The sequence below is a fragment of the Lepidochelys kempii genome, chromosome 3 (assembly GCF_965140285.1).
Source record: "Lepidochelys kempii isolate rLepKem1 chromosome 3, rLepKem1.hap1, whole genome shotgun sequence".
Lineage (NCBI taxonomy): Eukaryota > Metazoa > Chordata > Testudines > Cheloniidae > Lepidochelys > Lepidochelys kempii.
In genome coordinates, this window is record NC_136382.1 from 167,508,007 (window position 1) to 167,530,019 (window position 22,013).

Genomic DNA, 22,013 nt, shown 5'->3' on the forward strand with positions numbered 1-22,013 from the left:
TTATGCAGGACAGACAGATTTTTTTATTGCACGTTAGCTGTTGGGGCATAATGTAATTGAAAATTTTAAATATTTTTGGTCTATTTCAAGAGACATTTCTGAAGTTTGGGAAACACTTTCAGTGCATTCTGCGTCGTCACTTCTATAACTTCTTCCACTGGGATTCCTTTCATTTTGGCAATATACTCTGCAGCAATGAAAATATTCTTTGGTTCATTTCTCACCTGCAATATACAAAAACAGAGAATAAATTAAAGAATCTGCAATGACAGTGTCAGATTCAATTTATCTTCAGAACCAGTTGTTACAAACAGTTTCAAATATACCATTGATAGGGCTTTAAATGTAATTTCTCTGTTATATTTGTTCATCCTCCACCAGTCCCCTCTCAATCTATTCCTGCAATTGGCAAGAGCCTTCTCCTGTGTAGTCCCTGCCTTTTGGAACTGGCTCCTTGTATCACTCTGCCTTATCAACCTGCTTTCTCTTTTCCAATTTCATTTGACAATGTCTTTCCTTCCTTGACTCTGCCTATTTAATTTTTGCTCTCTGTTACTGTTCTCAGTAAGCTACATTTTTAGAAATGCAGATCTGGAAAAACCAACAATTTACCTGTTTTTCAGGACCTAGTGCAGGAGAGTCGGTTTCTAAGCACATACATTCTAAGGGCAACTGTTTCACAAGCTTCTGCTTCTTAAAGGAAACAAGAAATCTATTAAATGGCTCATTCACTCAACTAGGAAAAAAAGCAGAGAGAGAGAGAGAGAGGGAGGGAGGGAGGGAGGGAGGGAGGGAGGTATGTTTCATGTTAATGGCATGGCAGTAATACACGTGGGGATCTTGTAAATATATTTTTGCTAATTGCACAATTAGGAAGTAATAAAAATGGTCAAGAATATATGAACTACTTTATAATGAAGTCTCCATAAAATACATGATGCCACCCTTACTGAAGCACTCAGCCCATTATTATCTATTAAATCAAGTAATATTATTGCACATTTAAAAAAAAAAACTACATTAGGGTTACAAAGTAAAGCACTCAAAAGCTCAGATATACCAGAATCAAAGTTGCCTTTGCAACCCTAATTCATCCTCTTGTGCAGATGTCTTACGATACAATATTTAATTACATGCTTGCAAACTATTTTTTTCTCCTCCAGTCTTGTCCCACCTCCCATCCCCAGGGTTCTTGTCCCAATCTATTCCCGCATCCTAGTCTGGCTCTTGTCCTTTCTGCATTCAAATCAGGCAGCTGCTTCCTCCTCCAACTGCCTGGGCCCAGTGGGGGGTTACTAGAGCACAGGAGAGACAGGCTCCCTGCTCTCATTTCAGGTGACCAAACCCAGCACAACCTCCAGCGATCCAGGGAAAGTCCTGCTTGGCCTGGGGCTGGAGTGTGCCTAGTGTGGATAGGATCTCTGAAGAATAAAATCTAAAGTCTCTGCTGAGCATGTGCAAACTGCAGTTCTTCATGGACACATAAGTTGGCCAAATTAGGGTGGATTTTCACAGGAACAGCATAAGGCTCATTCCTGGCACACAAGTCTCCCCTTGCCAAATTCTGAGTCCCTACTCCACAGCAAGGGAGCACTAGAGCTTTCCAAAGAAAAGGTCACCAGAAGTTAACATGGGTGAAACTACATATTATAGGGCAGTAGTCGGCAAACTTTGAGAAGTGGCGTGCCAAGTCTTCATTAATTTAAGGTTTCGCATGCCAGTAATAAATTTTACATTTACAGGGCCCCCCCCGACGGAATCCTGTTCCGGCAGCAGGCTGAGCAGTGCCGGTGGCTGGGACCCCAGCTGGCAGGGGCCGGCAGACAGAACCCCAGACAGGCAGCGCAGGTGGCAGATGGAACCCAAGACCAGCAGCACACGGAGCCTCTCAGCCCACTGCCAGTCTGAGGTTCTGGCCGCCAGCCCTGCTTAGCCCACTGCTGGCCCGGGGTTCTGTCCATCCAGGCCGGCAGCGGGTTGAGCAGGGCCGGTGGCCGGGACCCTGGCTGGCAGCAGAGTGCCACTAAAATCAGCTCGGGTGTCGCCCTTGGCACACGTGCCACAGGTTGTCGACTCCTGTTATAGCGGTTTTATTAAACAAAACAAAAAATCAGCATAACAGAAAGTAATAGTTTCTTTGTGATAAACTGAGGGTTACAGGCTGCAATCCCCAAATACTGAGATAGGACTAGCCCCTTTGAACTTTACCTGTTCACTTCTTATAATGGAAGGAGGAATGGAGAAGAAATATCCAGCCTTCACTCCTTCCATCGCCACAGATGGCCTCCCGTCAAATGCATGGAGCAACACCTTTTCAGCGCCTACAGAGAGCCAAACCAATGAGGAAGTAACTATATTCATGGTAGGACTAGGATGTCACCTCCTAGTACTAGAACCCATGGTCTCACTGTACTCTAGGATTACAGTGCTTTGAAGAGGAGCAGAGTCAGAACTGCTGCTGGGATGCCAGCATAGCTGGTGCTTACGGTGTCAGACAGTTTATAGAATAGGTCAGGTGGAGGGGCGGATGTGGAGAAGAAGAGCCAGTTACAAGAGGAGCCATGTGGGGAGATATGATTGGGATTGCAAGCAGAGACAGCCGAGGGAGGGAGGGAGATAGCACCATGGGAACAATTCTAATCTCTTTCTCTTGAAAGCATTGTAGTTTGAGGAAAGCACAGTTGGACCAAGGAGTTTCTGTCAGGAGCGGACATCATCATTCTAACATAATAGAGGCAAACAGAAATTACATTCACTTTCCCTCCTTTCTTATTTTTACAGGTTTCCCCCCATAAGTAAGGCAAATAGAGCAATAATGAAGAGATGAAAAAGAAGACCTATTAAATCACCGTAGTCCATTCCCCTACCAGTGCAGGATACCATCCCCCAGGAGTGTGAATATTTGATATTAAACTGATACAACACTTGATCTTAGTTCAAAACACAAGAGATACCAGAGCCTTAATTTTTTTATCAATCTGTTTTAATAATGCCATGATTCCACTTCATGAGCTCCAAGACTTAAGCTGTAGAAGTATCATATCAGTTAATTGCCTGTAACACTATTTGAGATGTATTTAAAATTTCCACCTTTTAAAAATAAAGTAAAATGTTAATGCCAACCTGGAGAGTTTGATGTTCTGAGCAGATGCTGAGCATGGATATGGATCTGTCAGAAGGTGTATCTGAACTGACAAACTGCTAGTCGCTAAGGCAATCTGAACTGTTCTTCAAACAAACAGTAAATCCCATAAATCAAAATTACAGTACTTTGAGAAGGACCTCCATAACTGTACCCATCCAACTTTGTGTACGCAAACTGACATGCATGATAAGGAGATATGGTAAAACCAAAGAAAGGCTGCTGAAAAAAACCTGAATTTTTAATAGCATGAAGTGACCCAAAAAAGTACCTTGTTCTTTTAGGAGGTTAATGGTTGGTCTTCCAGCTGAACGAGAATGGACGTTTCTAGTGAAGAAAAGAAAAGCTAGTATGAGGAAATTAAGCAGAGTATTTTTTTAAAATAAGATTAACTGATTTGACAGCAATTTTTATAGCACCATTCACCAAGAAAGATTCCCTAAGAACTTTACAAACTTATATAAAGAAATTACTTCAGCCATCATGAAAATACAGTAGCAACAGTCTAGGACAAGAAGAGAAGAAGACTACTATATACAATTGAAACTACAGGGGGTATCCCAAGTAGGCAGAATGTAATTACCATGTTGTAATTTGGCCAAGACAATAAAGTCAATACCTTACTTTTCTAAGTGCTGTGGGCTCTTTAATAACTACAGATATGGAGGAATTTGATTTTAGGTCTCCTCTGAAACACAATAACCTGTCAATATAAACAAGACCTACAAAGGCAAATCCAGTCTTTTCGCTAATTGAATCTGTTTGGTCAAGACTTGTCTTTGTTCTTGCTTCTGTTCATCCGTGCTGGCAAATCTGGGAGTGAAATCTAGTCCAACCTACAGCACAAGAGGAGACATAAGAAAATTTCACCAACCTGGTTCCTTTACATACTAGTCTGCAGTTCAGTAAAGAAACTGTTTTTCAGTCCTGCCAGTCAATTTTAAATGTATACATTTGGGAGAGATTGCCATTAAAATGAGCTCTATAGGAAACGGTCTTATCAACTTAGCTTCAACATTCAATTTATTTTCAACTCTGAAGGTGTTTGAGAGACCCAAGAACTTTATTCAACATTTTAACCTATATATGATTTTTGTGCAGCTATAACCATTGTTTAACAATGATTTCCAAACTAAAGCCCCATATCCAGAGTCCTCTGAATTCCAAGGGAAGTTTGGATTCAGATCTGAACCTGTAGCTCAAGCGCATTTCTAGTGAAGTCAGCCAGCTGTATAGTATTGGAATTAAATATTTGAAGTTGATTTTTAAGTTTGTGAAAGGTTCACAGCTGTACCAGCCGAAGTCCTTGACTTATCTACAGAACAGGTGCATCATGACAAATTTACCTATACTGACATGTCAGTGTGACTCAACTCTGTACAGGGTCAGAGGGTAAACCAAAGGGCATCCAGGTATAAGAGGATCCTTCATACTTATTTAATTCTCTCTGCTAAGACTGCAGGCAAGATTGTCATTTGTTGTGGTGGTTTTGAGATATGACCATGTGTCTGAGCCCACTTCCTGCAGGCTCAGATATGACCAATCACCTGTCACACAAGCCACTGTACAGCTATTCTCCTTCATGTCCTGTAATAAACTGTCATGTAGCATTACCTGTGCTCTCATGTTGCTCTGCTGCATTCCACCCTGAATTTCAGTGGCGATTCAAGTGAACACTATGAATTCCCTATCTATTACACTGTGTTTTGAGGGTCAGTAAATTGACATTTTTAGTTTTATTTCAATACATTCCTACATACATGATTTCTGAAGCACTGTGGAATCCACTGAGAGGAAGTAATAACAGCTTTACTTACATTAATTAAGCAAGCCTCAAACCACAACAGCATATAAAACCACACTACAGTTTAGGACAGGAAGTAAAGGAGAATCCCAGCCAAACAAAACTGCTGAGGCAAATTAGGAAAGCAGAATGCAAGTACCTCAGTGGGAATTTGGCCAGGACACTGAGGTGGACACCTGTAATCTGATGAAACGTGCAATGGGATCTTTAATGAACCAAGTTCGTCAGGACCTTGGTTTTATATCTCATCCTAAAAACAGCAGCTTCAGCAGCAGTGTCCCTGCACCATACCTCAGTTCAGTACTGAGTCACAGGTAAGATATCAGCAACTGAACCATGGACACTGCTTTCCATAGTCCCTAAATGGTCAGTGGAGATCTCCCATCCAAGAACTGACCCAGCTTGATCACACTTTGCTCTCAAAATCACCACACAAGTTGGCAGGGCTGCAAGTGAAAGGTAGTATGTATATTTAAGATATTTCATACCAAGTCCACACTATTAACTAAATATAAAATAAGAAGTAGCTAATAGCTTTTAAAATGTCCTCCTTTTCAGTCAACCTTTACTGTCAAGTTCCATTGGCGCTTTCCTATTGGGCTGAAATCAAAATCTTGAGTTATTCTTAGCAGGAAAAGGCAGCTGCAAGGAGCAGGATGGGTCAGGAAACTCTAAAAATGAGAAGTACAATTGAAAAATCTTGAGAGAAAAAGTGGGGGAACGGGAAAGACTGGGGGCAGAAGAGAAGGATGATAAAAATGCTATTACTGTATTTTTCTTCTATTTTTTTCAGGCTATTCCCTTACTGCTGTGTGAATGGTAATTCCCTTCGCCAATTTATTTATTTGAAGGGCATTAATGGCAGATTCAGAGGTAGACAAAAAAATTTCCCGTTCAGATGAAAAATTAGCACTGCAGAGTAAATGGAAGCTGGGGGAGCAGGGAGCTGCATCAGTGAAGTATATAAAGGAAAACATTTTCAGTGCTGGAATGACAGGTCAGGTTCTCCAGCTGCTCAGATTATTAGTATCACTTTTTGTTTCTACAGAATTGATGATGTGCTAAGTGCTTGTAACTCAGAGGACCTATGCTGGCAAAAAAAGAGGATTTAAACAAACCACAGAACTTCTACTTACCTCTCCAACTGCCAACAATCTATCTTTATAGAGTTCTATAAGTGGCAATGCAGCATCCAGGTCCTGCAAGAAGAAAAACAAAGAAATTAAAGAAACAACCCTCTATCCTTGCAAAGCAAGATCAGGATGAATTCAGTTCCACTGTGATATAGAACCACGTAATCTGTTGCCTGTGTACCTTGAAACATGCTCCTACAGTAGGCTGGGGGGGGAGGGAAGGAACAGGCTGTCAGGTTTTAAGATCCTGCAAGGCCATTGTGCCTTAAAGTTTATTTTTTAGATGAGTGGAACATGTAATTATCTCTTCAAGACAAGATCTATTAATATCCTGAACATGCCAGCTGTTAGTCTGAGTGCAAACAGTCACCAAATATGGTCAGGGCATGGACACAGATGTATACATCTCTCTTTAGTCTTCCACTCCCCATGGAAGTGGAGGGACAGCTAAATGTGCATGTTCATTATGTTGATTGTAAGCAGATCATCCACTCCACTGGAACCCTCTGCAAAACAGAGAGCCAAATGATTTCAGTAGCATTTTGCTTGAGTATTAACAGAATCAAAGACGAGTAAGGACCTTGGGATTTGATCCACAGTGTTTTCTGTATTATGGCAACTTGTACAGTTTAGGTTGGATTTATTTTAAATGTTAAATGAGTCAATTCTGAATGCCTGCTGCTTGGCCCAATCTGGACATGTGGCAATTAAGAGTTTATTTATACCTTTAAAGTAACACTGCATTGTTCCTCTGGGGGAATACCTTGAACTGGATGAACTCCCAGACATGGCAAGACGAACGCTGGGTACCTAGAAATGAGAAATACATTAACAGTGGGAAAGATCACAAAGCATGCTACATCATGACTATTGTAAAGAACTAGAGAAAAAAATATTAACTAATCAATTAAGGCTACAGTACATTCCTTGTCATTCCAATAACCAGCAATCCACTTGAGCAGCAGCACATCTTATGCCTCGTGCCAGAGAATGAAAGTCAGAGCACCTGGGTTCTATTCTTGCCTCTGACTGGACTTGCTCTCTGACATTGAGCAAGTCACAGCCAGGCTTTCAAAAGTCTTCTCTGATTTTTGGATGTCCAATTTGACACATGTAGTGCCTGATTTTCTAAGGTTTGGGTGCTGAGCACCTCTGAAAATCAGACCACGAGTGTTGGATCCGAAGAAATTGAAGAAACTGAAATCAGTAGTCTCTCTGAAAATTTTAGCCTCAACATCTCTGGGTGTCAATTTCCCTCCCTCTGTAAAATGTGGGAAAATAGCTCCTTCACAAGGATGTTGTGAAGTTTAATTAAAGTTTATAAAGAACTTTGAGATCCTCAGTTGAAAGGAACTACAGAAAAGCACATAGGAGCTTCAGTCACAGACCTGGACCCCATTGTGTTAGGCATTGTTCGAACACAGAACCAGAAGACAGTCCCTGCCCCAAGGAACTTACAGTCTAAATAAGGCTTTGCTGCATCCCATGAACAGCCCTTAATCCTGCTCTGTCCTTTGGGTACTGCTCATGTACAGTCGCAACCTGTGTTTTCTTTTTCTCCCTTTCCATAGGACGTGCTTTCCTTGATGTTTTGAATCCCACAGACCGACCTTATCTAACTGCTCTGCAGTCATTTAAAAATAACTATTGTTTTAATCACATGCAAAGACGACAAAGTCGTTGGAATAAACAATACCTTTCTGAAAGATGGATAATTTTTTCAAATTCTCCTGAGTGTTCAGCAACTGCCACAAGGGCCAAAACTTTAGCCTGAAACAATAGGAAATAAAATCTCTGTAGCATAGAGGAGCAAATGGAAATCCTAGATTAACTTCCTCACTTGACAGAACTTCCAGGCTCTCTCATAGTCTGCATTTAATTGATAAAAATTAGGTGGGGATATTTCATGTAAAATGAACCCTTCTCAGGAAAGCTTAGTGCTGGGGTGGGATTTGGGAGAGAAGGTTTAAATTCCATGTGTTCCTAGCAACCAGCCCTGTGCCACCTACTGGTACAAGTACTGAAAACAAAAATCAGAATAGTTTTGAAAAATGTCCATGAATTCAGAATTTTTTAAAGACAACAGGGTATTTTTAAAGAATAGGGTAGGTTAGGTATTTAAGAGTCCAAAACAAATTAATGAGCCCTGTGCTTTTTGGCACATCTAATGTAGGTTAAACAGGGGGAACATGACATCTCAGGGTTTTGGTAATGAGCTATGGAACATTTCAACTCGAGACCACTATCTCAAATACAACTAGATGGAAGCAAAAGCATGCCCGTAAAATCAATGAAAAGACTCCAGTTAATGTCAATAAGAGCTAGGTCAGTAATAAGTGAAAGTTTATTCTATCTGATGGCTGTCATGGTGGTCTAGGTAATAGCCAAATGGTAAACCAACACATTTATTACTTATTGATAGCCTTGTGGCAATCTCAGCACCAAGGACTGAATAGCCATGGAAACTGAAGTACCCAATTGCTCCTAGAATTGGCAGCTCTAAAGTCAGGATGAGAAATGCCAGCATCATACCACAGGGAAGTTTGCATGAGTGCTGCTCCTATTGTAACTCTTCTGTGATAAAGGATTTCAGTTTACTACACTGGCACTAAAGCAACCTGTACCAACATTTATATGAATGATATTAGAAAACCATTACTACATGAAACACACTCAATTTTGACTAATAAGTAAGACAACGAAATAAGAAAAAATAGGTGAATTAGAAAGAAACCCTGCCCTCCTAATAAGGATTTTTCCATAGGATCTATGAAGAAACAGAAATGACAGTTGATTTTCCTGTCCATATAATGCTAGCAAAAGCATCTTAACCATAAATAGTTCCTTTAAGAATGACATGCTACATACAAAGTCATGGCTTCAGAAAAATATAATGCATTCAACAAGATTTGTCTTTCTCAAAATATAACCCCAACTATTTGCCTGCAAAAGACTAGACCTTGATCCTGCAAGTTACTCCATGTAGAGAAACCACTGCACCTGCCCAGAGTCGGTTAACTTCACTGGGGCCGGGTACAAACTGGGTGGTCCTTTAAGGCAAGCTGGGCTCAGCTTTGCCTCTAACCAGACAACTATCCTCAAGCTGAGTGTGATGGAGACTTAATTATGACTAACCCCAGCTGCAAGGAAGGAGGGGAATCAGAGAGAGGACTCCTTAAACAGATCTGGGAACTCAGTCTGGAGAGGAGGAAAAGGGGTTTCCGTTCTATGGAAATCAAGCTGGAAAAGATCTACAGGAAGTAGGTCAGGCTCCTGTGAGGGTGAGCGGAGGCCCTTGGATAGGGCCTGTAAAGAGCAGGGAGATTCCTGAGATGTGCTGGTGCTGCCAGAGTATCTAGCAAGGCAAGGCAGTGGCGGGGAAGCCTGCTGAGGAGATGTAACATAGGAGAAACTCTGTAGGGCCCAGAAATAGGGGCAAAAAGGCAGAGAACTTCAGTGTAGCCTAAGAGGTGCAAAGTATTATTAGTGTAAATATTTATTTGGACTTAGTTGGACCTCTTGTTACCCCAAAAGGGGACTGAATTTTTCAGTGTTCTGGAGGACCCAACCAGACAGGCCCTGGTGGGGCTAAGGAAGTGATCACTAGAGGGGCTAGAAATGAAGACCCCTGCCACCCATCATCCAGGCATGAGGGGGAAACCTTGAGGTGAAGACATGCAATTACAGGGTTCCATTCAGGCATGAGTTGGCCCACAAAGAATGGTAGAGAAGTCAGTGGGGCTCTATGGGAAGTCAGTTGGCCTGGCTGTGCAGAGCAGTTTGCAGGATCAGTCCCCAAGTCACTAAAGTTCCTGGACAAAGCACAGCCAGTGGAGGCTTTTACTTTATTACTAATAGACCCTAAGCCGGGCTGTTGTCTAGCTTGTCCTTCTTCTCAGATGAAATAAACACAGTTGTAACACTCCAGGCCCCCCCCAGGGGGTCCCCATGGGGGAGGCAGATTAGCATTGTATATGCACTGTCTATTGCTAATGCTGTTGCAAGCATTGCAGGGCAATTTGGGAAGGGTTAAAGGTGGGAGTGGAAAATTCTTTTGCAGGCTGCAAAAGGTTAAAGAGGAAAAAAAGAGAGGGCAAAAAACGGGTTAACTTAACACTGCAGCTAGCAAGCTTAGTCCAACAATAAGACTCTGGCCCCAGTCCAAGGTCACAGCGCTAGACAAAAAATTATTTTACCCAGCTACAGCCAGCCATAAAAAAAGAAAAAATACACCGAACCAGGGCTGCAGAAATGGAAAACACTGGCGAGACGATGAAGGGGGAGCAGAGCTTTGCGTCCCTGGAGCCATTGTGTTTTGGGAGAAGCGGAGAAGACCACAAAAAGCTGGTTTGAACTGGCACAAAAAGCACCAGAAACAGAAGTCCCTGACCAAGATGCCCCCAAAGAACCCTAAGGTTTAAAACCCTCCCGAGAGCTAAAGCAAACTGGAGATCACAGCGGACTCTGGACAACCTGTGCGCACAGGACAAAACTCCCGTCCACTCCTCCCTCTCTTCTTCTTCTGTTACACCCAGGCCTGGCCAGCCTCGGGTAGTGCGGGTGTGAGTATTAAAGTAGGTTAGGACTTGGGGCACTAACGCTTTCTTCCTTCCTCTGAGTGATGTGAGGAACGCCCCTCCCGCTCCCCAGCACTCTCCGCTGTTATTTTATCAATAAAGCTTTAAAACTCAGTTACGTGGTATGCTCCGTCATCTCCTCCCTAAAAATCATGCGGCCTCAGCCTGATCACCTGACACCCCAGGCAGATTGGTAACTTAAATCTGTCACAGTTTTGGTGGAGAATATGGTCACTGTCACAGATGACTTGAGATCTGTAAATCAAAATCTCCCAAATTCTAATCTCAGCTCTGACATGGACTCCTATTGTGAAGCTGAATTCCTCACTTCACTTCTCTACCTCAGTTTCCTCCATCTATACAATGGGAATAATAATGAATACTGTGAAGATTACTTCATGTTTGTATAGAGCAGTGGTTCTCAAACTTTTGCACTGGTGATCCCTTTCAAATAGCAAGTCTCTGGGTGTGACCCCCCCTTATAAATTAAAAACACTTTTTTTATATATTTAACATCATTATAAATGCTGGATGCAAAGCAGGGTTTGGGGTGGAGGCTGACAGCTCGTGACCCCCCCATGTAATAACCTTGTGACCCCCTGAGGGGTCCCGACCCCCCAGTTTGAGAACCCCTGGTATAGTCTGGAAGTGCTGAATATTCAGACTTCATTAGGCTTCCTATAAATTCCACCTTTAACCAAATGTTGTGTTGCTAGCCATCCTGTATTTTAAAATATAAAACTTTGTGCTCAGCTAACAGGAAACGTGCAATGTTGGTATAAGGCCCAGATCCTGCAAACACACAAGCTCATGCATAACTCTAGAAATGTGGGTAGCATTATTGACCTCAATGAGGCCACTCATATGCCTAAACTTAAGCATGTGTGTAAGTGTTGACAGGAGCAAGACCCATGTTTAGTAAATAGCAAATACTTTGCAACTATGGAAAAATGCCAGTATAGTTACCCACCTTCTTTGCTTCTTCCAATATGTCCTCAATATCCTGAAAGAGATTATAATGTTTTATTGGAAACCTGAATCAGAGGGGGCAACAAAATTTTTAAAATGACAAGTGTCTACTCTTTTAAGGGCTCTGCAAATAGAGCGAGAGCTGAAGGGCTACAGTGGAAAAGTCATGGATGATGCCACAGGGCTGGAAAACACCCATCTGTGAGATGCAAACCTTCCACTTGGGGGAAAAGCAGCCCCAGCAATCCCTGAGCAGCCCCTCACACACCAAAGCAAGGGCCCCTGATGCAAAGCATTGGGGGTGGGGAGCAAGGTGGAAGGGGTGAGCAAGGGGCAGGAGGGGGTGAAATCCAAATGGGAGGGTTAAGAGTGTAGATAGGCTGGGGGGGGAGAACCTGATAGGGTAGGGAGGGGTAATCAGGGGCAGAAGGGGGTCCCAGTGGGGCAGACCAAGGGGCAGGACAGGGGGACTGGTTGGGCAAGGTCCCAATAGGGTACAAAGGGAAGTTGCCAAGAGGCAAGAGGGGGGTGCTGGTGGAGTGGGGAAGGGGGTGACCAAGGGGCAGGGTCCCGAGGGGGGTGACGGAGGGGCGGGACGGGGGTGCTGGTGGAGTGGGGCGGGGGTGACCAAGGGGCAGGGTCCCGAGGGGGGGTAACGGAGGGGCGGGAGAGGGGTGCTGGTGGAGTGGGGCGGGGGTGACCAAGGGGCAGGGTCCCGAGGGGGTGTGACGTAGGGGCGGGAGAGGGGTGCTGGTGGAGTGGGGAGGAGGGTGACCAAGGGGCAAGGTCCAATGGGGCACGGAGGGGGGTGACCAAGGGGCAGGGTCCCGAGGAGGGGTGACATAGGGGCGGGAGGGGGGTGCTGGTGGAGTGGGGCGGGAGTGACCAAAGGGCAGGGTCCCGACGGGGGGTGACGTAGGGGCGGGAGAGGGGTGCTGGTGGAGTGGGGAGGGGGGTGACCAAGGGGCAAGGTCCAATGGGGCACGGAGGGGGGTGACCAAGGGGCAGGGTCCCGAGGAGGGGTGACATAGAGGTGGGAGGGGGGTGCTGGTGGAGTGGGGCGGGGGTGACCAAGGGGCAGGGTCCCGAGGAGGGGTGACATAGGGGCGGGAGGGGGGTGCTGGTGGAGTGGGGCGGGGGTGACCAAGGGGCAGGGTCCCGAGGGGGGGTGACGTAGGGGCAGGAGAGGGGTGCTGGTGGAGTGGGGCAGGAGTGACCAAGGGGCAGGGTCCCGAGGAGGGGTGACATAGGGGCGGGAGGGGGGTGCTGGTGGAGTGGGGCGGGAGTGACCAAAGGGCAGGGTCCCGAGGGGGGGTGACGTAGGGGCGGGAGAGGGGTGCTGGTGGAGTGGGGAGGGGGGTGACCAAGGGGCAAGGTCCAATGGGGCACGGAGGGGGGTGACCAAGGGGCAGGGTCCCGAGGAGGGGTGACATAGGGGCGGGAGGGGGGTGCTGGTGGAGTGGGGCGGGGGTGACCAAGGGGCAGGGTCCCGAGGGGGTGTGACGTAGGGGCGGGAGGGGGGTGCTGGTGGAGTGGGGAGGGGGGTGACCAAGGGGCAAGGTCCAATGGGGCACGGAGGGGGGTGACCAAGGCGCAGGGTCCCGAGGAGGGGTGACATAGGGGCGGGAGGGGGGTGCTGGTGGAGTGGGGTGGGGGTGACCAAGGGGCAGGGTCCCGAGGGGGGGTGACATAGGGGCGGGAGGGGGGTGCTGGTGGAGTGGGGCGGGGGTGACCAAGGGGCAGGGTCCCGAGGAGGTGTGACGTAGGAGGGGGTTGGTGGAGTGGGGCGGGGGTGACCAAGGGGCAGGGTCCAATGGGGCACGGAGGGGGGTGACCAAGGGGCAGAGTCCCGAGGGGGGGTGATGGAGGGGCGGGAGGGGGGGGCTGGTGGAGTGGGGAGGGGGGTGACCAAGGGGCAGAGTCCCGAGGAGGGGTGACATAGGGGCGGGAGGGGGGTGCTGGTGGAGTGGGGCGGGGGTGACCAAGGGGCAGGGTCCCGAGGGGGGGTGACGGAGGGGCGGGAGGGGGGTGCTGGTGGAGTGGGGCGGGGGTGACCAAGGGGCAGGGTCCCGAGGGGGGGTGACGGAGGGGCGGGAGGGGGGGGGCTGGTGGAGTGGGGCGGGGGTGACCAAGGGGCAGGGTCCAATGGGGCACGGAGGGGGGTGACCAAGGGGCAGGGTCCCGAGGGGGGGTGACGTAGGGGCGGGAGGGGGATGCTGGTGGAGTGGGGAGGGGGGGTGACCAAGGGGCAGGGTCCCGAGGGGGGGTGACGGAGGGGCGGGAGGGGGGTGCTGGTGGAGTGGGGCGGAGGTGACCAAGGGGCAGGGTCCCGAGGGGGGGTGACGTAGGGGTGGGAGGGGGGGGCTGGTGGAGTGGGGCGGGGGTGACCAAGGGGCAGGGTCCCGAGGGGGGGTGACGGAGGGGCGGGAGGGGGGGCTGGTGGAGTGGGGCGGGGGTGACCAAGGGGCAGGGTCCAATGGGGCACGGAGGGGGGGTGACCAAGGGGCAGGGTCCCGAGGGGGGGTGACGTAGGGGCGGGAGGGGGATGCTGGTGGAGTGGGGCGGAGGTGACCAAGGGGCAGGGTCCCGAGGGGGGGTGACGTAGGGGTGGGAGGGGGGGGCTGGTGGAGTGGGGCGGGGGTGACCAAGGGGCAGGGTCCCGAGGGGGGGTGACGGAGGGGCGGGAGGGGGGGCTGGTGGAGTGGGGCGGGGGTGACCAAGGGGCAGGGTCCAATGGGGCACGGAGGGGGGTGACCAAGGGGCAGGGTCCCGAGGGGGGGTGACGTAGGGGCGGGAGGGGGATGCTGGTGGAGTGGGGAGGGGGGTGACCAAGGGGCAGGGTCCCGAGGGGGGGTGACGGAGGGGCGGGAGGGGGGGCTGGTGGAGTGGGGCGGGGGTGACCAAGGGGCAGGGTCCAATGGGGCACGGAGGGGGGTGACCAAGGGGCAGGGTCCCGAGGGGGGGTGACGTAGGGGTGGGAGGGGGGGGCTGGTGGAGTGGGGCGGGGGTGACCAAGGGGCAGGGTCCCCAGGGGGGGTGACGTAGGGGTGGGAGGGGGGGGCTGGTGGAGTGGGGCGGGGGTGACCAAGGGGCAGGGTCCCCAGGGGGGGTGACGTAGGGGCGGGAGGGGGGTGCTGGTGGAGTGGGGCGGGGGTGACCAAGGGGCAGGGTCTCGAGGGGGGGTGACGTAGGGGTGGGAGGGGGGGGCTGGTGGAGTGGGGCGGGGGTGACCAAGGGGCAGGGTCTCGAGGGGGGGTGACGGAGGGGTGGGAGGGGGGGGCTGGTGGAGTGGGGCGGGGGTGACCAAGGGGCAGGGTCTCGAGGGGGGGTGACGGAGGGGTGGGGGGGGGCTGGTGGAGTGGGGCGGGGGTGACCAAGGGGCAGGGTCCCGAGGGGGGGTGACGGAGGGGTGGGGGGGGGGCTGGTGGAGTGGGGCGGGGGTGACCAAGGGGCAGGGTCCCCAGGGGGGTGACGGAGGGGCGGGAGGGGGGGCTGGTGGAGTGGGGCGGGGGTGACCAAGGGGCAGGGTCCCCAGGGGGGTGACGGAGGGGCGGGAGGGGGGTGCTGGTGGAGTGGGGCGGGGGTGACCAAGGGGCAGGGTCCCGATGGGCAGGGGGTGAGCAAAGGCCGCCCCCGGGCTGCTCCGCACCCGCTCAAAGTCCGGCGCCGCGAGGTGGCAGTGACAATCCACCGGTCCCGCGGCCCCCATCCCGAGCGCCCCAGGCCGGAACGGCTGAGGGGTGCCAGGTTTCCACCCGGACAGGTGACCTGAGGCGCCGGTGCACGAAGGGCGGGCTGGTTCCGCTTCCGGCGGTTTGGAAAGCGGGAAATGGCGGCAAGCCCAGCCCGGCCGGGAGTGATGGAGGCGGCGGCGAAGGGGCCGGAGCCGCCGCCTTCCCCGGCCCTCCGGGAAATGCGCGTCCGCTGCTGCTCGAAGCGCTGGGTGGGCGAGGTGCTGGGGCTCTGCGCCCCCTACGTGCGGGCGCTGGCCGACGGGCAGCCCGGCGAGCTCGGGGCCCAGAGCCGGGAGCGGGCGCTGCGGGACGCGCTGTGGGTAAGAGCCACCGCCGCGGGGGTGAACGGGAGCCGCATGCTGCTCCCGCTCGCCTGGGGGAGGCTGGGCCCCGTCCCCGTGGCGGAGAGACGAGAGCACCGCCCCGCCCCCTAGGGCAAAGCGCCGAGGCGGGCAGGTGCCCCTGGTGAGGCCGAGGCACCCCAAAATATTAGCCTTTATTTGCAACTACATGACATTGTTGACTCTCGTTCAGTTAGTGATCTGCTATGACCCCCAGGTCCTTTATAGCAGAGCCACCACCTATTCCAAATTTATAGTTGTGCATTTGATTTTTTCTTTCTTTCTAAGTGTAGTACTTCGTACTTGTCTTTACTATTTCATCTTGTTGATTTTGGACCAAATCTTAAATTTGTGAACTCCATTTTGAATTCTAATCTAAGAACGGTGATAATATTAGACACTGCTGCCCTGCTTTACATCCCTTGATCTCAGCTGCTTCTAAAGTCTGGAGGGGGAAATGTCTCTGTGTTTCAGCCTTTGTCTTGTACATTTTAGTGTGTTTTGTGTATAGTCAGTGTCATTGTTATTCCTGTGCAGTCAATTAGGCCCTGATCCGGCCATCCAACCAGTTGTGTGCACACAGAGCACCATTGACTTCTTTGGGGCTCCAAACTTGCTCAGGAATCTGCCTGTGTGGCTCACATTTCAGGATTGGGGATTGGTCTTGTTTCCCCTATTGCTTGTATGGGTCTTTCATGCAGGGACAGGAAAAGAACAAATACAATCACATTCTCCTTTTTTGTAAGTCCATAAAAACTTGTCAGAAGAACTCAAGGAAACATCTAGTACCTGAAACTAATTTAACTCACTTTTTTTTTTAAACTCTAGTCCACGTTGTTGGTATCCCCTTAAATAGGTTAATGAAACAGGAAAACCATCCTTTTTTTATTTTTGTGGTTTTCATGTTCTGAGAAGTGTCATAGACCAGGGGTTCTCAGATGTTTTCTTTCTGAGATCCCCCCCCCCCACCCCAACATGCTATTAAAAACTCCAGGGCCCAGGGGGAGCAAGGGTGGACGAAGGGCTCTGGGCCGGGGTGGGACCCTTGGGCATAGATGTTGTTTGACTTCTATTTTGAGGAGGCAAGGGCCGGCAGGGCTTCGGCCAGCTCCGCACAGCAAGGTCCAGGGAGGGAGCGCCACCTCCACACCCGGACTCTCCTCAGCAGGCCACTCACCTGTCTGGAGCTGTGTGTTGGTGTCTGCTCCCTGAGGGCTCTGCCGGCCCCGGAGCCAGCTCCCTGCCTGGGCAGCTCTGACCAGCTGCATGAGCAGTCAAAGGGGGCTGGGAGCTGAGGAGCAGCCGCAACCCTGGGCACCAGCAGCAGATGGGGGAATGCCATGGCTGCCCACTCCATGGCACCACCAGCCAGAGAAGCAGCTGCCCCGCACTGCCTGGCTCCGGCTTCCCACCCAGGATCTGGGCAGAGAGTGGGGGTGAGTTGCCGTGGGGACTGCCCCACTATGGGTAAGGAACTACAGTTTTGGGGAGAGGGGAGCAACACCCTTGTGCCCCCTCAACTCTGCCCATGGGCTCAGGGCTTCAGCCCTGCTGCTCCCAACCTCAGCAGGGGAGAGGGTGGAGCTCGGAGTTTCAGCCCACCCATCCCCCCGCCGCTCCCGGCTTCGGGATGGAGCTCGGAGTTTCAGCCCACCCCCCCGCCACTCCCGGCTTTGGGAGAGAGCTCGGAGTTTCAGCCCCCCGCCGCTCCCAGCTTCAACCCTGGGGGGGGGGGTGCCCCTGGCTTCAGTGGGGCGGGCCCCTCTGCCCTTCTGAAAGGGCTCATGGACCACCAGGAGGTCATAGACCCTGGTTGAGAACCACTGTCATAGACCATAAAGAAGTGGCCAGTACCCAACCTCCACAAGAGAAGTAATCTTCTTTAGAGGTGAGAATTTGTAAACTATAGACAAAGGTAGCTGCATGGCTTCCCTCCTTATCCTCACTAACTCCTCCTGGTGCCAAGTCCGGGAGAGGAGGCCAGCGCTTCTCCTTACTCTGCAGCAGTTTCTATTTCTGCCAGACAGGGGGATGGGCTACAGCATGCTCTCATAATTCTACTTTCTTTCAGTTTTTTCTTGCCAGTCCCGTCTTCCTGGATGTGTAGAACAAATGATGCTCCTAAATAAAGAGACCACATTCATGTGTTTTAAACTTGAGTCGAGGTACCACATGGGTCACAGAAGGAAAAGGGGAAAAAAAAAAACCTCAAGGGAACGTGGACGGAATCCTTGCCTGAATGAAAATGCTGAACAAGTTCTTTAAATTCAGTTGTTAGCTGTGTTATATTACATTGTTAGGTTAGTAAGCATAATATTTCAAACATTTTGATCTGAATTTCTTACAGAACTTTGAAACAGCAGTTCAGGAGAATATTACCATTAATGGACACCAATGGCAGGAAACTTCAGATGATGCTGAGCTTCAGAATGGTGTGTGTTTGGTTTTTAATAATGTCTTCACTTTAGTCTAAGCACTTAGCATATTAATCAAGCAATTGTTCCTCCTGTTGTTGCTAATATATGTGATGCTGTGGGAAAAGATCAGACTGAACCCAAGCTTATGTGTGTTCAGATTAATGAGTTACACACACCTTTTCAATAAAACCTTTCCCCTAAAACAACCTCCCTATATAAAAAGAGGAAAAATAATCCATGAACATGTAAATTCCTGTATCCCTGTGACCTGGAAACAAATGGGGTGGGGGAGAGAACTCAGTTTGTTCTGAACATTTCAGTTTTGTTTAATACTCAGTTATCAAGATGATGGGTGATTTATAAATAATAGGTAAATCGCATTTCAAAATAAAGAAGTTTAAGTTTATATAACCAATGTCCAGGGTAATTATCCTGCAAAAGGGTTCATAACAAAAGGACTAATGCAATATTTACAAAATAAGATTTAGTTTGAAAAAATAATCCTCATTTTACATGATCGCTTGTTTTACAGTCCCATTCACTTAGTCTTGTTTCTTCTTATTTTTTACTATCTAAATTGAATAGGACAAATGGAAGGGATGTTATTTTTTAAGCTTTAATGCAAAATAAATCAGATTTAACAAAAAAATGAAACTAATGTTCTTCCTAGTAAACTCTCAACCTTTTTTTACTTTGCAATTTTTTTAAATCATGGCACCCCAGCCTATGATGTAACTCCCTCACATTGATCGTAAGAGAAATACAGTAACAGTTAACATATAATAGAGCAGGGGTTCTGAAACTGGGGGTCGGGACCCCTCAGGGGGTCACGAGGTTATTACATGGGGGGTCGCAAGCTGTCAGCCTCCACCCCAAACCCCACTTTGCCTCCAGCATTTATAATGGTGATAAATATACAAAAAAGTATTTTTAATTTATAAGGGGGTCGCACTTAGAGGCTTGCTGTGTGAAAGGGGTCACTAGTATCAAAGTTTGAGAGTTTCCAATGGATGCAAAGTAATGAAAGTCCCACCCCTGCAAAACCACCAGCCAAAGATTAATGACAAGCTAAATTCCTTGTGCATCCTAAGGGAGCAAAATTGATGTTAGGTAATACTACTGTAATTTCCTATACTATCTTGATGGTTGTTTGGTGGTATCTCAAGCCAGTTCTTGTGAGAAAAGTCTGTTTACATCACAGAGATTGGCATCCTTGATTATATCCAGAGACACAAAAGTGGGTGTAATGAATAGATGAATGGGAAAAATGTTTATTTTGCAGTGTAACGGTGCTGCACTCACCTCTTGCGAGCACCCCCTGGCTGAGTGCATATGCCTATGCTCTCTCGGTTTGTGGTGGGTCTTTGCTGACTCAGCCCTCCGGCCAAGTCATCTGTGAGATAAAAGCAACTTGAACCCATTTTGGGGTACAAGTCCAACAGGGGCTTCTCTCAGTGCCCTCTGATGTCTCTGTTTGTCCCTGCTCCGGAATAGAGCAGTGGCTCAGGGCTCCTTCCCTGGAGGCAGTGTCTTCACCCTCTTGGGGCTTCCTGGCTACAGGTCTCCAGCTGGGCCACTATAGTTCAGTTCCCTCCTTCGGGATGTCTCACTGTCCACGCCGCTTCCCCCAGTGGCTGTTGGTAGGGTTGGGGGAGGACCGGGCCTGTCCACTACTCCAGGTCCCAGCCCAGGGATCATGTAGATAGCTATCAGCCTTAGATAAAGGGACACAGCAATGTCTACACTACCGCAGTAAGTCAGCCTATGCTACGCAACTCCAGCTACATGAATAACGTAGCTGGAGTCGATGTACCTTAAGTCAAGTTACCATGGGGGGTCTGCAGGAGAAACTCTCCCGTCGACTTACCTTACTCTTCTCGTCACGGGTAGAGTACAGGGGTCAACTGGAGGGCGATCTGCTGTCAATTTGGCAGGTCTTCACTAGACCTGCTAAATTGACCACCGGTGGATCAATCTCAGAGCGTCGATCCTGGCTGTAGTGTAGTCCTGCCCTACCTAAGTCATGTTGCTGCTCTAATTCCTTGAGCCACTTCACCACAGCCCTGTGCTGTCTTCACCCTTACGTCAGGACCTTGTCCTGATGGAGTCCCCGCAATCAACTCAGGGCTCCTTCTCACTCTGCCTGGCTTCTGGCAGCACGACCTCATCCGAGGTCCTATAGCTCTGTCAGCCACCCACACACCATGCACATTCCTACAACTCCAGCAAGGAACTGAACTTGTTCTGGCTCTGCAGGTCTTCTTATACTGACCTGTTGGGCCCTGAGTGTCTGCTTCCCACACAGCCACTCTAGGCAGCGTGGAGGACCCCTCTGCTGCCCTTTTCTGGAGTGGGGTGTGGCAGGATCACAAGGCCTCCAGCAGGGGGCCTCAGGGCCTAGTCCACCCAGTCACATGCAGTTACTGCTTTTAATATCTTTTAATTTGTAATAATGGGGATTCTTAGCATCCTCTAGTGTTCACAGAAAACAGTCAGTATGGTTCAGTTGCATATACCTGTTAGTGAGTGTCAGGTATTCTTCCTCACATGCAACTTAATGGTTGAGTGAAATTGGAAACACAGGTATGGACTTGAATGTGGAGGAAGAGTTCCCTGAGCTGCTACTTGGTCAGCAAGCTCTAAAAACGCTGCAACTGATGACCTAGGCTGAGGAGACAGCAAGCTATGTTCTGGAATCACTTCCTCTTGGCTGAAAGTTTGGATTTGAAGAAATGGATTCTGTTTTAGAGAGTCTTGACTTAAACCATTGTAAAAATAGTGTTTTTCAAGTTTGCATCATCTTGGAAACTTTCTTTATGGAAGGATATTTTTGTTTCTATTTTAATGTGGATCAGTTTTTATTGGAATACATTTTTCTTTATGGAAGACTTTTTCCCCCTGTTTTTAAAAAAAAATCAAACAAAAAAGGTTTGAATTTAAAAAAAAAAAATCTGAAAATTCTTACAAGTAGGTAGAGAAGATTCACCCTAACCCACTTTGGATCATTTTGAATTAATGTCAGTGCTAGTTTCTTATTGGAATATCAGTGGAAACATGCCAGAAATGCTCAAGTCAGCATTTAAGTTTGCAGTTAATACAGTTGTAGGAGAAATATTTATTTTAACATGTAAACTATTGATTTTCATTACAGTAGTGCAAAATCTGTTACAAAAATTCTTATTTTATAAGTCTTGTGAATTTTGTGTGTGTGTGTATAAATAACCCACTTATTTTGATGGGAAACAAGGTTGGAGCACAACATTGGTTGTTTGCTCTCAACAAATCAAAACTTCAGGGTCGGATTTAGAGCTATTCCACTTTGTATAAATAAGTACATATTTATTGGACCAGAGACAAACTGATTTATGTAGCCAAAGTAGAACAGTTCCAACAGGAAAGATTGAAAGAGGAATTCCCTCCTCTACCCCAAATAGTCGTCAGCCTGGTGGTCAGAGCACTCGCCTGAGAGGGAGGTGTCTGTTATTTTGTGAAAATGTTTGGAAGGACTTGGTTTTGTCCCAGTGCAGAACAGGAAATGTTTTGAAATCTCATAAATTTTCATGGGATGGGAAAACAGTTTCCCACCCTCTCTATTGTTTTGCTTATTGACATTTCTTCCACATCCACTGATGCTGCACAGATTGATCAGTAGAGGGTGCTGAATATCCATCTTTCCCTAATACACTAACATCTAAAATGTGCTCAGCCTTTGGATCACATGCATTCTAGGATACAGGAATGGAACTGTTACAAAACAGAAGGAAATGGGGTTAGGGTAACTCTAGTTTTCATAGTCTGTAATGATAGAGGATATGACTTTAAATAACATAGGCAGCTGGTTAAAGTTTGTCTGAAGCCTCAGACAAATCTAATAGTATTTAGCTTTAAAAATTGTC

The 22,013-nt window shown here is 48.5% G+C and overlaps 2 protein-coding genes across 5 annotated transcripts in view; one reads left to right on the top strand and one right to left on the bottom strand.

Annotated features, from left to right (window-relative positions):
- Positions 1 to 15,414, bottom strand: LOC140909506 (deoxyribonuclease TATDN3). Of its 4 annotated transcripts, none has more exons than XM_073338943.2 (10): positions 15,275 to 15,414; positions 11,627 to 11,659; positions 7,776 to 7,849; positions 6,805 to 6,889; positions 6,083 to 6,145; positions 3,869 to 3,978; positions 3,414 to 3,469; positions 2,209 to 2,321; positions 613 to 690; positions 1 to 224 (listed from the first exon to the last, which is right to left on the bottom strand). In XM_073338943.2, exons 1-10 carry the CDS (start codon positions 15,332 to 15,334, stop codon positions 81 to 83), a joined length of 816 nt encoding a protein of 271 aa, XP_073195044.1. In that variant the 5' UTR covers positions 15,335 to 15,414; the 3' UTR covers positions 1 to 80. The 4 variants fall into 4 exon arrangements, with proteins under 4 accessions (XP_073195044.1, XP_078708398.1, XP_073195042.1 ...); XM_078852272.1 differs by having other exon boundaries at positions 613 to 687; positions 15,275 to 15,408; XM_073338941.2 differs by having other exon boundaries at positions 613 to 693; positions 15,275 to 15,408.
- Positions 15,406 to 22,013, top strand: part of NSL1 (NSL1 component of MIS12 kinetochore complex) — a 16,823-nt gene continuing 10,215 nt past the window's right edge. Inside the window, exons 1-2 of the mRNA XM_073338939.2 lie at positions 15,406 to 15,679; positions 18,048 to 18,132. Coding sequence (XP_073195040.1) covers positions 15,455 to 15,679; positions 18,048 to 18,132 — 310 coding nt within the window. The 5' untranslated portion in view covers positions 15,406 to 15,454. The remainder of the gene's footprint in view (positions 15,680 to 18,047; positions 18,133 to 22,013) is intronic.

What these genes read in the sequence shown, in the direction of transcription:
- LOC140909506 (XM_073338941.2), bottom strand. Translation starts at nt 15,334, where the DNA reads ATGGGGGCCGCGGGACCGGTGGATTGTCACTGCCACCTCGCGGCGCCG. An exon ending in CGGCGCCGGACTTTGAGCGG is followed by an intron (nt 11,660 to 15,274) that starts GTGCGGAGCAGC and finishes AATCTCTTTCAG; the next exon opens with GATATTGAGGACATATTGGA. An exon ending in ATTATCCATCTTTCAGAAAG is followed by an intron (nt 6,890 to 7,775) that starts GTATTGTTTATT and finishes TCTCATTTCTAG; the next exon opens with GTACCCAGCGTTCGTCTTGC.